The following is a 15,872-nucleotide window of genomic DNA, read 5'->3' on the forward strand; positions in this document are numbered from 1 at the left end:
GAAGCCTGTGCCTGGCTCCCAGCACCTGTCACCCCTGGCGATCTTACCCCACGGCCATCATTCCCGTCCTCAAGGCCCATTTCAGGGACACTGAGGCTCAAAGAGCCACCTGATTTATTCAAAGCAGCTCGTGCCACTACTTGGACCCACAAGAAAGCCTTGTCTCCTCGCCTTGGTCCCTGGCCCTTTACCCTTCGTCCAGGGTCTCTGACCTCTTTCCCTCTGCGCCCCTGCCGCTTCCCCAGGCCCGGGTCCCCAAGGCAGTCGGCCACGCGCAGGGTCCGGAGAAGAGGCGCGGCCGCGGCCGAGGCGGGGACAGGGAGGCGGCGGCCCCTCCTGCGCAGCGACGGCGCGGGCGGGCGGAGACCGGGGCGCCCCAGCCCCCCGCCCCCACTCCCTCCGGCCGTGACGTCAGAGTCGGAAGGGGTAAACTGAGCGGCGGCGGAGGGGCGCTGGGGCGGAGACTGCGACCCGGAGCCGCCCGGACTGACGGAGCCCACTGCGCTGCGGGCGGTGGCGCGGGCACGGAGGACTCGGGCAGGCATAGCAGGCGACCCCGAGGTAACGCGGCCCCGGCTCCCTGCTCGCAGGGCGCGGAGCCGGAGGGGAGCGGGGCCGGAGGAGGCAGGGAGGCAGGGAGGCCCCCAGAGCTACGCGGGCGGGGCTACGGGGACCCCGGGGCAGCCCGGGCGCAGGGCGTAAGGTGCACGGAGCCGAGCGTGCAGTTTGGGAAGTGGCACAGTTGGGGGCGGCGGGGATCCGGGCAGCGTCCTGGGGGTTCCAGGTTGGGTCCCCAGATTGGGTCTCCGACGGCGCTCGCGGGCGCTGTTTCCAGGGAGCGCAGGCGCTCGTGGGGACGTGCTCCAGGCAGGTGAGCCCAGGCTGGGGCGCCCGGGGGTGTCCCCGGATGCCGGTGCGTGCGGCTCCCTGACTCTCCCTTCCGCGGCCTGGGGGGCGGGAGAATGGGGGTCCCCGGCCGCCTTGGGTCCTCACCGCGCGCCGCGCCCGCAGCGGAGCCCCGGAGACATGGCCCTGAGCGAGCTGGCGCTGGTCCGCTGGCTGCAGGAGAGCCGCCGCTCGCGGAAGCTCATCCTGTTCATCGTGTTCCTGGCGCTGCTGCTGGACAACATGCTGCTCACCGTCGTGGGTACGTGCGGACAGGGCACCCCTGCCCCGGCTACCCAGTCCCAGCGCCCCTTCCCCGGCACTCCGCTTACCCCAGCGCGGTCCCGGAGCTCAGCCAAGCCCTGGGAAAGTTGGAGAACTCGCTTTGCGAAAAAGACATCCCCTCTAGGCTGCCGCGCCCGGGCTAGGAGGAGCCGCTTTGGTGGCTTCGCTTTCCTGATGCTCGGGTCAAAAACTGTGACATCCGATAAGACCCAGAACTTATGTTTCCCCCTGATAATTTCCCGCATCCTCTTGCCTGCTTTCACTGCGATGAAAAAGATTTCTGTTCCAGAAGAGAAATTCCTAAAGTTCAAAATTACGTGTTAGAATAATTATTGGGCTACTCGAAAATGCAGGTTAATAATTTGGTGTAGTACCTAAAAGAGCAAGTTTCGATCCCTAACTCCAAAAAAAAAGACATTCAGGTATATTGTATTAGTGAATGACTTGAGATGGAAATATTTCAGGAACCATTGCAAGAGCGATTTGAACAATGTTGGTTTTATTCTTTTTCCTATAATGGAATTTTGAAAAATTAAGTAATTGAAATTCAGATCTCTTAATTAAGCCCATTAACAGAGAAGGATTTGGTATGCATTTCCTTAAAAAAAAAATCCCAGTTTTTAATGAATGAAAAAAAATCACGACTCATTTAGACTGTAAGTGGTGGGAGCTGTTTCCTTTCTCTCCATTTGCAGGTTTTCTCACAGCGGTTTTGAGAGCATCTGATAGGTTTCATCTTAAGGAGTTATCAGAGCCGTGGAGCTCATCCCTGTTCAGTACCAAGGGTATTAGTTCTGCTTAGGCTGGAATGCTCCATTGGACACATGTGCTCACAGCTTCGATTATATGTTTCACAATTTAATTGGTATTTTTTTTGTTGTTGTTTTTTGTTTTGTTTTTTTTTGTTTTTTGAAACGGAGCCTCACTCTGTTGCCCAGGCTGGAGGGCAGTGGCACAATCTTGGCTCACTGCAACCTTCACCTCCCGGGTTCAAGTGATTCTCCTGCCTTAGCCTCCTGAGTAGCTGGGTTACAGGCCTGCGCCACCAAAGCTGTCTAAGTTTTGTATTTTTGTTAGAGACAGGGTTTTGCCATGTTGGCCAGGCTGGTCTTGAACTTGTGACCTCAGGTGATCTACCCGCCTCGACCTCCCAAAGTGCTGGGATTACAGGCGTGAGCCACCAAGCCTGGCCTGTGTCACAGTTTTGCTTTTTCCTTGTGAAAGTCTTAGGAATTCTTAAATCTTACAAGTTGTAGGAAAAATTGCAGATTCCCACTCACATAATGGAAGGATGAAGTGGGCTTGTTGCAGAATTTCCAAGTTATTACTTCCTGCAGGTTAATTTTTTTCTAAGACACATAATGAAATGTAGTTTTCTGTTTCCTTGATTCATTCATTTGAAAGTCTTTTGGGCCTCTCTTTCTTAGAAGCACCGGTTGACCCCAGGTCAATACTGTGTTGACATCAGACCACATTTTGCTTTTCTGAAATATTCCTTGAAGGAACAATGTGGAAGAAACCCACAAATGACAGAATCTGTGGGAGCAGTCAGTTCAGCACAGCAGCTGCCTTTGAGAGGAGACAGTCAGGGCCGCTGGGGGCTTGGTTCTTTCTAGTGAGCTAAGGAAAGTGAACTTGCTGCAATGTCATTGTAGACATCTGGCACAGGGCTCCTGTTTTTGGGGTAGACCTGCAACCTCTCTGGATCTCTTCTGGCATTTGACACAACCATAGTTTTGTTGTTGTTGTTGTTGTTGTTGTTTTGTTTGTTTGTTTGAGACAGAGTCTCACTCTGTCGCCCAGGCTGGAGTGCAGTGGTGCGATCTTGGCTCACTGCAATGTCCACCTCCCAGGTTCAAGCGATCCTCCTGCCTCAGCCTCCCAAGGAGCTGGGATTACAGGCGGGTGCCACCATGCCCAGCTAATTTTTGTATTTTTAGTAGAGAGAGGGGTTCTCCATGTTGGCCAGGCTGGTCTCGATCTCCTGACCTCAGGTGATCCACCCGCCTCAGCCTCCCAAAGTCCTGGAATTACAGGTGTGAGCCACTGCTCCTGGCCGATGCAACCGTAGTTTTTTGCTGACTTTTTTTCCTGGAGAGGGTTTCAGTGTGATCACCACCTTGCCATTCTGCTCTCATCCCCAGTCCCCATCATCCCAAGTTATCTGTACAGCATTAAGCATGAGAAGAATGCTACAGAAATCCAGACGGCCAGGCCAGTGCACACGGCCTCCAGCTCAGACAGCTTCCGGAGCATCTTCTCCTATTATGACAACTCGACCATGGTCACTGGGAACGCTACCAGAGACCTGCAGGAAGGGCTGCTTCATCAGACCACCACACAGCACATGGTGACCAACGCATCTGCTGTCCCTTCTGACTGTCCCAGTGAAGACAAAGACCTCCTGAATGAAAACGTGCAAGTTGGTCTGTTGTTTGCCTCGAAAGCCACTGTCCAGCTCATCACCAACCCTTTCATAGGACTGCTGACCAACAGGTAGGGCAGACGACTTGAGTCAAAGAGTTTGATATTTGTATCAGTCCTAGCTTATGTCCTTCCTGGAATTCTACCTCTTATTCATTGGTGAGAGTCGGAAAATCCATGGTGGGTGAGCTGGGGAAAACCCAGTCTCCTTCTCCTATGTCTCTGTTCCCAGGTAACCACAATTTCCTATTCTATTCTCCCTTCTGTTGCTCAACAAGTAAGAAAATATTAAAGAAGACAGAATAAAGAGAGCCTCTTTTACCGAGTGGGAGGACTTTGGCCAGTCTAAATGCCAGGTTTCATAAGGTGCGTTTGTCAGAATCGCCCTTGGCAGCGAGGAACTCTGCAGCCGCCATGGCTGTCATCCTGTTTTAGGAGCCATGTGGCCTCCTCTTGCCTTCTACCTCAGGCCATGAACTTCTTTGTAGAGAGTCAAGGTGTCTTCTTTTGGAGCTGGCATGTTAAAGGCTCTCATAGATACTGGGTAGGGAGTGTGGGAAAAGGTCGGACGCACTGCTGCATAGTTTGGACTCCAAGCTGAGGCCAAGGTCACGGGCTGTGTTCTTCCCTTCTGGTGGTTACATAGCCATGTCCACGTGCATGAGAGGAAGAGAAATGAGGCTATTGTCTGGATAATCCAAGCTGCCTAAACTAGCTTCAGATGAATCAGGCTGTTCTAGATTTTTTTGAACCCACATTGTTTGGAATAACTGTTTACTTCTCCACTGTTGGTGAAGTGTTTGTTCTTCTACAGCTGAGGTGGACCAGTTCTGCCTGGTCTGTGGGCGCTCAAAGCTCAGGACAAGGGCCTTGCAGCTGAGAGGAGGAGGCAGGCCCCCAAGGTGTCAGTGCAAGGAGCGGGAGCTGGTACAGTTGAGTGTTGGTGGTGGGCTGCCAAGTGCACAGTGTAGCTACCTAGGTGGAAATGATACGTGTGAGGCATACCTATTGTTAAACGTCAGAAATGGTGGGGAGGGGCGTGCCCAGAATCCTACCTGCAGACCAGGCCCAGAAGCAGGAACAAAGACTAGACTAGAAATGGAGGAGATGGTGGTGAGGAGAGGGCGGAACTAAGGAGACAGGGGAAACCAGGGCTGGGCTAGGCTGTAAGAGGCCCCAAGTGCTGGGCTGAGAAAGGAGTGGGATTCTACGTGGGGCAGTTGGGAGCCATTACAGATACCAAAGCCAAAGAGAATGAGTGAATCAAGCACAATGTTAAGCAGGGTAAGTGGGCAGGGAGCAGGGAGAACTTCGCATTTCCTCTGCCTTTGGCATGGGGAGTGGGGCGCGGACTGGCTACATAATTTGTGGGGTTTAGTGCAAAATGAAAATGTGTGCCCCACATTCAAATATTATGAAACACTTCAAGGTGGCAACAGAGCGTTAAAGCGACCAAGCTCTGAGAGCAGATCCCTGTGCGACTCTAGGGTTAGGGGCACTGGGAGCTGAGGAAGCCTAGGGTGGTGGCTGGGGCTCAGGGAGGGGACGACAGATCTGGCCTTCCACCAGCACAAGTTGCCCTTGGACACATGGAGCTTGAGTCGGACAGGAGCACTTTCTCAACATCTGCAGTTTGATTTTCTGGAACGAAGGGTGCCATTGAATTGATTTCAACAATCTCAAGCCACGTCCAGCCCTCCAGTCTGTGCAGTGCAATATTCTAAGGTTGCTACATAAAATATGCTAAGCAAATTAACCCAGCAAAGGACTGACTGTGAGCCCATTAAGAAGGTGACATTCAGTGGCTCCTCTGTTCTCAGGAGAAAAACCAAACAGACCTCAGTAGTTGCAGGATTGTTTTCTTTCCTTTTTTCAAGACTAAGAACGCTTCTTAAAATGCATCTGGTATAATTACAGAAAATAGCTCAGGGTTTTGTATTCTGAGAAAGCAAACAGCTCAAATACTGTATGTGAAAATTGAGGACATTATCGTAATAATGCCTTGCCAATCACTTGGGTGGAACGTTGCTAGCTGTACAGTGTAATACTTAGAAATTCGGCTGAAATGATGTGAGTACTCCAATCTTCCAAACGCAAATGGCAAATGAAAAGCTTTTTGAAAAATCCCATTCTTACTTTTAATTCATTGCTTCTGTCATGGGGAAGAAGCTTGTCTAAAACCAGTGAGCCCTTTCCCCTGTTAAATACTCCAAAGGCTTTGAGGCTGTAGCCACACCAGGCTCATGTTCGGGACTTCAAAAACATTGCCTTCCATTTTGTGACTTGTGAAATTTAGTCTATTCTCATGGTGAGTAATCCACTTTGAAAGTTATCTGGAGCAAAATTGTAATCCTCAACTGTTTTGCCCAGCTACCCAGCAAATTTGAAAATGATTTTCTAGTACTGCCTGGTAATATGGAAGGGCAATTTTTTTTTTTTCTTTTCTTTTGAGATAGAGTCTTGCTCTGTCACCCAGGCTGGAGTGCAGTGGTGTGATCTTGGCTCACTGCCACCTCCTGGGTTCAAGCAATTCACGTGTCTCAGCCTCTTGAGTAGCTGGGATTACAGGCGTGCACCACCATGCCTGGCTATTTTTTGTATTTTTTGGTAGAGATGAGGTTTCACCGTGTTGGCCAGGCTGGTGTCGGACTCCTGACCTCAGGTGATCTGCCCACCTCGGCCTCCCAAAGTGCTGGGATTACAGACATGAGCCACTGTGCCCAGCGAGCAAACACATTTTCATATTGTGATCCTGATTTGTGATTTGTCTCATAATTTCCAAGCCCGATAGCTATGAATTTGGGGACTGGGCAGCTCTTCTGGACACTCCAAGATTCTACTTCCCACCACAGTTCAGATGGAAGCAGAGAAGGGACAAATGCATTCCATTTGCCTTTAATCGTCTTCAAGGAGTTAACCTGTGAGCCATTGCAAACAGTCTTTTGGTGTAAACTGTGCCAATCACATCCTCCATGAGCAAGATGTATGACTCAAGTCTTCAGTGTTGTAAACAAATGTGTTTAAAAGCTTTTTAAAATTGGTTAATATGTTTCTGATTAAAGAGTAGTTTAAAATATGGAGCATCAGCACTTGCAGAGACTTTTCCTGAAAGCTTTTGGGCCAGTCCTAGCATTTTATAGGCAAAGGAGTTTGCAGTTGAGGAGGAGAAAGCATTTACCACGACAGTGGCGGGACTGCAGCCACATGTCCTGACTGTCCGGTTTCAAGCTTTGTTCTTCCCCACTTCCTGTTCTTTCCACCTGCTTACAATTATACAGCTTGTACTTTTAGCTACTAGAAATAAAGAATGCAGTTCAAAATCCGTCTTTCTTGCACTGACTTGGGCTCTTCCTGGTTGTACCAGGCAGAACTGCTGAAGACCCAGTGAGTTGCTGATTCCTATTTTTAATCAATGAGCAGAGAGTTTAGAAAAGATCAGTCTGATTCCTGTGGACATGGACCCTCCCTGGTCCCAGAAATTTTCAGTCTTTTTCCAGTCCCTGGTGTGAACTGGTCCAGCCTCGTGCATCCCTAAAGATGTGTGGGAAAGCTGCCTGTAGCCAGGCTGGGCAGAGCTATTCTTTTCCAAAGCTGCTTGTTTCAGAAGTGGGACCCACTCTGAATCGAGACGTTCTACAGCACACCACACCATACTTGGACTCCCCTATTCACAGTCATGATGGTGCCATGCGAGTGGCTTTTGTGGGTAGGAGACACAAAAGGTAGGCTGCCTGTTTGTTTATTTATTTATTTATTGAGACAGACTCTCGCTCTGTTGCCCAGGCTGGAGTGCAGTGGGGCTATCTCGGCTCACTGCAACCTCTGCCTCCCAGGTTCAAGCAATTCTCCTGCTTCAGCCTCCCGAATAGCTGAGACTACAGGTGCATGCCACCACGCCTGGCTAATTTTTTTTGTATTTTAATATAGAGATGGGGTTTCACCATTTGGCCAGGCTTGTCTCGAACTCCTGACCTCAAGTGATCCTCCCGCCTCAGCCTCCCAAAGTGCTGAGATTACAGGCGTCAGCCACCACGCCTGGCCACATCTGTTGTTTTTAAATATTTGATAAGTTCTCACACCAAACCTTGAAAATACAGAGTAACAATTTTTGGGTTCATTTAGCTGCTAATAGGATGCACATTCTTCCTGTTTCATTTGTTATTCAGATACTATATTTCTACTGAAAATAGATGATCAGATAGGTGGCAAAAAACCTTTGATCTGGGTGTGTGTAGTGATCACCTGGCCAATAGCACACTTTCCAACAAAGCCTGAGGATGCTGGGTTGACCTGATTTCCATGTTGGAGCCTCTTGCCTCTCATTTTATAATTCTGGCTGAACTATTCATTTCATGAGTGCAGTTGTGTGCAGGTGGTAGCAGAAGTTATACTAGTGATGCTTGGTCATCATTTGGTCTAAGAAGCAAATTTTAGATATATATGTACATAAGAGGAATGTTCCAGGCAAATGAACAATGGAACAACACGTTTACATTTCTCTCTTCCCTCAGTCAGGTAATGATGTGACGTTGTGGTCTTGCTTAGCATAAGGTTTAAATAAGAGTTGCATCTTCAGAACCGAAAGATATTCCACACCGAACGACTGGCTTGGGAAAGAGTTAACTTCATTGCTGGGGACCGTTTCCCTTGGCTTCCTCCTTAGCTTGTCATTGTCTCGGTGGTCTGCTTTTTATCAAGCCAGCGTCAGTGGCTTAATTTATTTCCATAGTTACTTAGTATATTTGAAAGCAGTTCTTTTTCCTTGCAAATCTTAGCTAACATCTGAACGACAAGGAGGAAGCCACAGGGCATGAAATCTCTACGAAATCTATGGTTTTATTTTATTTTTTTTTGCTAGCTTCAGCCAGTGGGTCTGAAGTGGGCTTTGTAGGAATAAGCAGTGACCTTTTCAGCTTCTCTATGGACAGGGAAACCAGTTGTTCCGAGAAGGGATCTCCCATCCTGGATGTGGTTAGGATGGTAGGCAGGGTTTGATGAGTCTTTGCTTCTGAAATCAGAGGAAACTGGCTGTGGAATTAGAACATTCCTAGGAGAAGCAAAGCCTCCGTTAAGCTGTGTGTCAGAGAACAGGGCTCACGCCCAGGAAAGAGAGAAGTACATGCCCCCTGGAACTCTCCGGTAGCTGAAAAAGACAAGCAGGACCTAAGAATTTTGACAAGCGAAATCGAAGAATTTTGTTTTATCTACTAAATGATTGACACACCTCCTACTATATCCAGGCAAATTGAAAATATCAGTCCATTTACTGACATTCATTTACTGCACACCTTTTAGGAGTGTGTAGGGATCACCGGAAGGGAGCTGTTGTCTCTTGTTGCATCTGGTGATAGTTTGCACCCTTCGGGGCTCCGTAGTCTGTATCCTTTTGTAATTTACCATGGTAGAGGAAACTATGGTTTTAACAATCGTGAGAAGAGAGCTTGCATTAGTCTCCATGGCAAGGATAAGCTAATTATTAACACTAGAGAAGTATTGTCCTCACTGACCATTTCGGGACAGATGGGGTTTCTGCACTGACTAAGTATATATAATTAACATAACTTTTATTGTTTTACATGTTGTTCTAGGGATTCAATATATGATTTTTAGTCTTACTCAAATTGGATTAACTGCTTCGTGATTCTCTGTAGAGGATGACCATGGGTCAGGATGACATTTGGCTAAAGGTTTGTCGAATCAGATCTAGCTCTGCTTAGCAATACTTTGAGATGGCCCTGAATTGAGACAAGGGGGGCAACTCAGACACAGATTGTGACTATTGTCAGTTGAGTTTCTGTCTGTTTAGGAGATACTGTGGGGAAGCAGAAAGGGTTTGGTCCTTCTGCCCACCACTCAATGACTAGGGGCACTGGACAACCCTCCTCTATGGTGGGTGCTCGAGGGGCCAGAAGAGTTTGAGGGCGGAGACCCAGGAGCTTCCCAGGGTGTCTTCTTTGCCTTGAAGCCGAGCTCTGGGGAAACATGATGCCCAGCGCTTACCACTGAGCAGCCCCTGCAGTGGCTTGGCCTGTGTTGAAAGTGCAGGCACAGGTGTGTCCGGTACCGAGAAGGCGGCAACATGAGCCTGGTTGTATCTGAAGCCATCGGCTTGCTCTGCAGCCAAGGGCGAGCCACTCTGTCTCTGAACCTCAGCTTTCTCATCTAAGGTGAGGGTTTGGACTGGCTAGCCCCTGAGTTTCCTTCTAGCTTTGATGTTCGTTTATTCCATACATGCATTGTTAAAATCCCAAAGAAAATTAGAAAGAAAAACAGTAACTGCAGTGTTTCTAAAGGAAACACAGCACCTCAGATGGTAAAAAAGAACCCTCTGTGGGCACAAACCCTGTGGTTTTCAGTGAAACTGTGCACCCTCCATCCCATGTGCTCTGGTGTCCCCACCCAGGTGCACATCAGCAGGGCCCAGCACATGTTACCACACTCAAGGTATGCCCGTAGCCTTGGATTTGGGGTAAGTAATTCACCTCCCCAAGCCTCAGTGTTGATCATCTGAAAAATGGATAAAACCAGCTACCCTCCCTTGGAATCTCAGGCCACCCAGCATGTTGGTTGGTTCCCTGCTTACAGTCGTGGGAATGTCTGAGTCTTCAGGTAGGGAGGGACCTCAGTAGCTTCCAGCCCACCCCAGCTGTGCCCTGATGGGTGACCTGGCTGGATTGAACAGTGGGCACAGTACGGCTGGTGGTTTGGGGGTCACAGCCAGGGGTTGTCACATTTTATTGAGTTTTGTCCTGAAACCACCCATTGCTTCTGCCTACAGTCTGGGAAAGGGCCACAGATGCCTTATTTGGCTTCAGGGATGTCCCTGCAGTCTGAAAGGTTCCATATTAGAGCCTTAAAAATAGCCAAAATGAAGAACTGGTGAAAGAAGAGTGAGGCCCTAATTCCAACAACTTTGACACGTATTGGTACTTCAATGACTAGATTTTCCAAATATATGTTGAACGGTGGGAGAAGCCTGTGTTTATTCCAGGACAGTCAAGAAGATTGTCATATGCCTGTTCTTTCGTGGGACAAACTGTAGTTACTGAAAATAAACTGCCTGTGAGTTCTCCTCTCTGCGCCTCCTGGACATTTCCTGATTCAGTATCCCACAGTGCCATGTGAGCCCCTGGCGCTGGGTTTCTTTTGTCCATATAAATAAGGGGCACAGAGAATCAGCTCTGGGTGGGCTGAGACAGGAGAAGCTGCCACCCAATGGCCATCTGAACTGCAGGTCAGAATCCTGGCATCTTCTCTGGTTTACCCAATTTGCTTGGAGCCCCACTTTGTGAATTACAAGCTCACCTCTGTTCACAGCAGGGGAATCTTTGCATGGTTTGTGGGAGGGGCCTGACTCTCTGGGAATCTGTCATGCTTGTGAGTTACTCTCTGTATTTTTGGTATTTGGTTTCTGGATACAGGGGAAGCAGTTAAAAAATATTTGAGTATGGTCAAGAAAACTTTTGGAAAGATTCTATTTAATGCTGTTTGGGTACCAGAGGAAGTGGTATAGTTTACAAGGAAAAGCCATGTGGGAATGGCCCAAGTGAAATTAGTCTGATGACGTCTGATAAGTAATGACAGATGTCATAATGTCATGCCTCAGTTTCCTCATCTGTAACATAGGGAGGTGAAATAGGGCCCTTATTAAATCATGACTAAATCTGGCGGGTGTAAGTGCTGGGATAACTGAGTTTAAACTTTAAATGAAGGCGATATGATTATGATTTTTTTTTTTTTTTTTTTTGAGACAGAATCTCACTCTGTCACCCAGGCTGGAGTGCAGTGGTGCGATCTCAGCTCACTATGACCTCCCCTTCCTAGGTTCAAGCAATTCTCATGCCTTAGCCTCCCAAGTAGTTGGGATTGCAGGTGTGCACCACCGTGTCTACTCATTTTTTTGTATTATTATTTTTTTAGTAGAGACAGGGTTTTGCCATGTTGCCCAGGCTGGTCTCGACCTCCTGAGCTCAGGCGATCCACCCACCTTGGCCTCCCAAAGTGCTAGGATTACAGGCATGAGCCATCATGCTCAGCCGATTACAATTTTTTTTTTGTTAAAGCCTAGAATGGAAGAACCCTTCCAGGCTGTGCCCGGAGCTCAGGATGCTTGGCCCTTCTGCCTTCCTGGATTCATTTGATTCCTCTCCAGGTTCCTGAGGGTCCAGAGCTAGAGACAGAAGAGACTTAGAGATGTCAGGCTCTTCTGGGTTGGAGCAAACCTGCAATTGGACAAGAGCTCAGCCACCGTTGGCTTCCTCTCAAGGCAGAGGGGCTGGGAAGCTGCCGGTACCCTCATGCCCCACCCACAGAGCAGGGACCCAGCTGTCTGCTTGATTCAGCAGAAACAGAGGACAAAGAAGGAAGAGAATGAGGGAGGAGATGACATTTCTTAGGCACCTTCTATGCTGTAGGCACTGGTGTTAACAGTTTAACATCCATATCTCTTTCCGTACTCTAGTACTGGGAGGTGGGCGGTGGTCTCTCCGAGGGGCTGAGAGGAGACCTCCCTAGATTAAGTGGCAGGGTCACGTGTCCAGCCAGACATGGCATAGGGAAATGCCAGGGTCTTTCCACCGGCCCTGTTGAGCTGGCGCCAGAGCCCTAGGTGAGCAGTGGTTTTGTGGAGCAATTTGGAGTTTGAAATTTTGCACAGAAAATGAGACTTTGTCTTTGTAGGTTGGCCTCATGGGGTCAACAGGAAGGAAGATCTTAACATCTTGCTTCCTAATGCCTCTTAGACATACTGCAGTCTGCCAGTTGAATCACTTGATGGCCTTTTACCCGAATCATTTGATTGCAGTGGCTCCTTTGGGAGAGCTCTAGCAAAGACTATAATTAAAGGAATCATTTTTTAAAAATGACAGAAATAGGGGCCATGTATTTTGGATGTGTTCTGAGTTACTTGCCAATATTGTGTTAACATTTATTCCGGAGAAATTTCTGTTCACAGTGGCAGTCCATAAATGTATTCACGTTCTAAGACAAATACAAAAAGGTCACATAGGAAGCACCGAGTATATGAATTTTCAGAAAAGTCCACCAAACACTTATCTGTCTAATCCCAAAGGGTAGCCAGGAGAAAATCAATATAAAGCCTTAAAAAAATAGCCTGCAGTCACCAGATTTGTGTGATGTTTGTGTTTTGCAGAATTGGCTATCCAATTCCCATATTTGCGGGATTCTGCATTATGTTTGTCTCAACAATTAGTAAGTGTCTGGTGTTTTCCTTCTGAGTGTGGGTCTCATCAGGGTGGGCGTGGATGCCCATGAGCTGGGAATTAAGAATACAACCTGGGGACGGGGTGCGGTTGGCTCATGCCTGTAATCCCAGCACTTTGGGAGGCGGAGGCGGGCGGATCACCTGAGGTCAGGACTTAGAGACAAGCCTGGCCAACATGGCAAAACCCCGTCTGTACTAAAAATACAAAAAGTAGCTGGGTGTGGTGGCATGCACCTATAGTCCCAGCTACTGGGGAGGCTGAGGCAGGAGAATCACTTGAACCCAGAAGACGGAGGTTGTAGTGAGCCGAGATTGCACCACTGCACTGCAGCCTGGGCGACAGAGCAAGACTCCGTCTCAAAAAAAAGAATATGGCCTGGGAGGTTTGTGTACTGGCGACAATTGCGGAAAGGAATTGATAGAGAGCTTTTTATGGAACAAAAGCACAAGGTGGCTAACATGCAAATGCTCCACCGGGTTAAGGGGGGCTCCTGAAATGTCCCTGTTTGGGACGGTTGCGTCCCAGTAGCACTGATGTGCGGTCTTGGACCCCTTCTCTCGGCAGTGTTTGCCTTCTCCAGCAGCTATGCCTTCCTGCTGATCGCCAGGTCGCTGCAGGGCATCGGCTCGTCCTGCTCCTCTGTGGCTGGTAGGTGTGGAACGCCTGAGTGAGTTCGTGAGGGGCCCCTTGCAGAGTGAGCTGGACTCATTCAGGGAATTCGGGTATTGGTGGTGGTTGGAGTGCTGGGGATTCTTGGAGAAGGTACCCACTTTCCTCTTGGGTTCTGCTTGGTCTTACATTTTAGTGAATCTGACAGGTTTGGGAAGATCACAAGGCTGGCTGGAGAGGGAAGGCAAGTCACGCATTATTCTTTTGCTGTTCCCCAGAGCTGGCCTGTTGACCATTTCTTTCCGTGTGTAGGGATGGGCATGCTTGCCAGCGTCTACACAGATGATGAAGAAAGAGGCAACGTCATGGGAATCGCCTTGGGAGGCCTGGCCATGGGGGTCTTAGGTGGGTAAGGCCCCTGTGTAGGCGAACTGGCAAGAGGGGCTTGCCTGGTGCTGGACAGCGGCAGTCCTCATCCCATGACCCTGTCGAAATTTGCGCTGACACAGAAATTCCCTTTTTATTTCTTCCTTTCCTGCTTTCATGAAGACTTTGAAAAATGGTAGGAAGAGCCCTGAGCTGGGGGTGGAGGGGATCAGGATTACCGCTACCTCTGCCCCAAACCTCCCTGGGCGCAGATGGAAAACCAAAGGTTGAACAGGATGGTCTGCCAGACCTTTTCCTCGGGAACATTCAGTGAGTTGTAATCAGGGAGAACCTTGCCTTCTGGGTCTGCCTCCCCCACCTGCCCTGGCTGACTTCCCAGACCAGGGGGCAAACATCTTCCCTGAGAGGGATTCAGAGCCTTTCCCTTCCTCTCCCGATTGCCTGTGCTGTACAAGGAGCGAAGTCCCTGTTTACACATTTTCTTGTGCAGAAAGAGTGCAGTGGAAGCAGCCCAGCCCTGGGCCTGGATCTTGTTTCTCTCGGGCCTTTGCTTTCAGGGTGACCTTTATAGACTCTTGCCCATTTCTTAGGAAAAGTCACTTGGAGGAAGTTACCAAGACAACTGAACTCTAACTGAACAGAACAATAGGGCAGACACCCCAAAACCTTATTGGAACAAAGTAGAGGGAGAAACACAAGAGTCAAAGAGATGGTTCTAGTACGGGCAGAGGGCGTGTGTCCCAGGGGCGGTGTCCCCACTTTCTCTCCCTGCAGTGGGCCCCCCCTTCGGGAGTGTGCTGTATGAGTTTGTGGGGAAGACGGCTCCGTTCCTGGTGCTGGCTGCCTTGGTGCTCTTGGATGGAGGTGAGTGAGTCCATGTGGGCACCTTGCCGTGACCTTGGCATCCGTGCCGGCACGCGCTTGGGCCACACCTGCTTTCTGAAGAGGGGCTTGTCTTTTTTATTTTTATTTTTTAGCTATTCAGCTCTTTGTGCTCCAGCCGTCCCGGGTGCAGCCAGAGGTGAGCGGCCGGGAATGAGGGCCCTGGGGGAGGAGGCACGGTCATGCTTCTGACGTGTGCTTTTTTCTTGACAGAGTCAGAAGGGGACACCCCTAACCACGCTGCTGAAGGACCCGTACATCCTCATTGCTGCAGGTGGGGCTCTGTGGGTTTTCTCCGTCAGGGCAATGCGAGGTGATGGCCGCGTGCTGGAGGCAGGGGTGGATGGCCGGGGCTGATTTTCGTTTTGCTGCTAGAAATGTTGGGCCATAGAAAAACAGAAAAGGCAAAGAGGCTACAAGTCAAAGGAAATGGTTTTCTTCCACCATTGCTTTCTGACACTCAGCCAAGGCCCTTTTTGTCTTATTTGGGGAACATCGAAATGGTGTATGCTGGGCTCTGCAGAGCTGCCTGGGTCCCCGGGGACGCCTGGCTGGGTTTGTTTGGAGCTAAGCTTGCCTACTGTGTTTGCATGGAAGGCCATCATTGTTTGACCTTGAACTTTCTGGAAGGAGTCCTTGGCCTCATGGCAAGGGTCCCAGGTGGGCAGTCTGACTCACTTTGGTGTGTATGAATAGAAACTGACAGCAGAGCCCCTCAGGGACCAGAGGGGCTCCCTTCTTGCAGAGAGCATCCCTGCCGAGCAGCAGGGAGGCCGCTCAAACACCCTTTGGCTAAAGGACATGCTTCAGCCTAGAGGGGCTAAAAGAAAGCACTGGGGTTTTGTGACTCTTGGGAAGGATAATGGTCTGCATCTACCCAAGGGACTGTTCCCCAAGACTGTCCCAGTGGCAGGAGGCTGCCTGCTTTGGCAGGCCCTGGGCTGCCTAACCAGGGACCAGCCTTGTGAAGGTGCTGCTGGGCCTGAGTACCGAGGTAAGCAGACCCTTGGGGTCAGGCCAGGAGAAGGTCTGGCCGCATGCTGACGTGTTGGTTTCTGGGGCAGCCTGCACTATAGCACTGGACCCAGTTAGGGTTAGATGTGTCTAAGCAGGGCTCCCTAACACAGGTAGGCTGGAGGGTGCCTGGGAGAACTGGGCACCAGTAGTTAAGTTCAG

At 49.6% G+C, this 15,872-nt stretch overlaps 1 protein-coding gene across 1 annotated transcript in view; it reads left to right on the forward strand.

Annotated features, from left to right (window-relative positions):
- The first annotated feature begins 405 nt into the window (after positions 1–405).
- Positions 406–15,872, forward strand: part of SLC18A2 (solute carrier family 18 member A2) — a 41,019-nt gene continuing 25,552 nt past the window's right edge. Inside the window, exons 1-9 of the mRNA XM_007964222.3 lie at positions 406–561; positions 1,012–1,147; positions 3,315–3,666; positions 12,746–12,804; positions 13,383–13,466; positions 13,740–13,832; positions 14,589–14,678; positions 14,792–14,835; positions 14,910–14,970. Coding sequence (XP_007962413.3) covers positions 1,027–1,147; positions 3,315–3,666; positions 12,746–12,804; positions 13,383–13,466; positions 13,740–13,832; positions 14,589–14,678; positions 14,792–14,835; positions 14,910–14,970 — 904 coding nt within the window. The 5' untranslated portion in view covers positions 406–561; positions 1,012–1,026. The remainder of the gene's footprint in view (positions 562–1,011; positions 1,148–3,314; positions 3,667–12,745; positions 12,805–13,382; positions 13,467–13,739; positions 13,833–14,588; positions 14,679–14,791; positions 14,836–14,909; positions 14,971–15,872) is intronic.

Source organism: Chlorocebus sabaeus, chromosome 9 (assembly GCF_047675955.1).
Source record: "Chlorocebus sabaeus isolate Y175 chromosome 9, mChlSab1.0.hap1, whole genome shotgun sequence".
Taxonomy (NCBI): domain Eukaryota; kingdom Metazoa; phylum Chordata; class Mammalia; order Primates; family Cercopithecidae; genus Chlorocebus; species Chlorocebus sabaeus.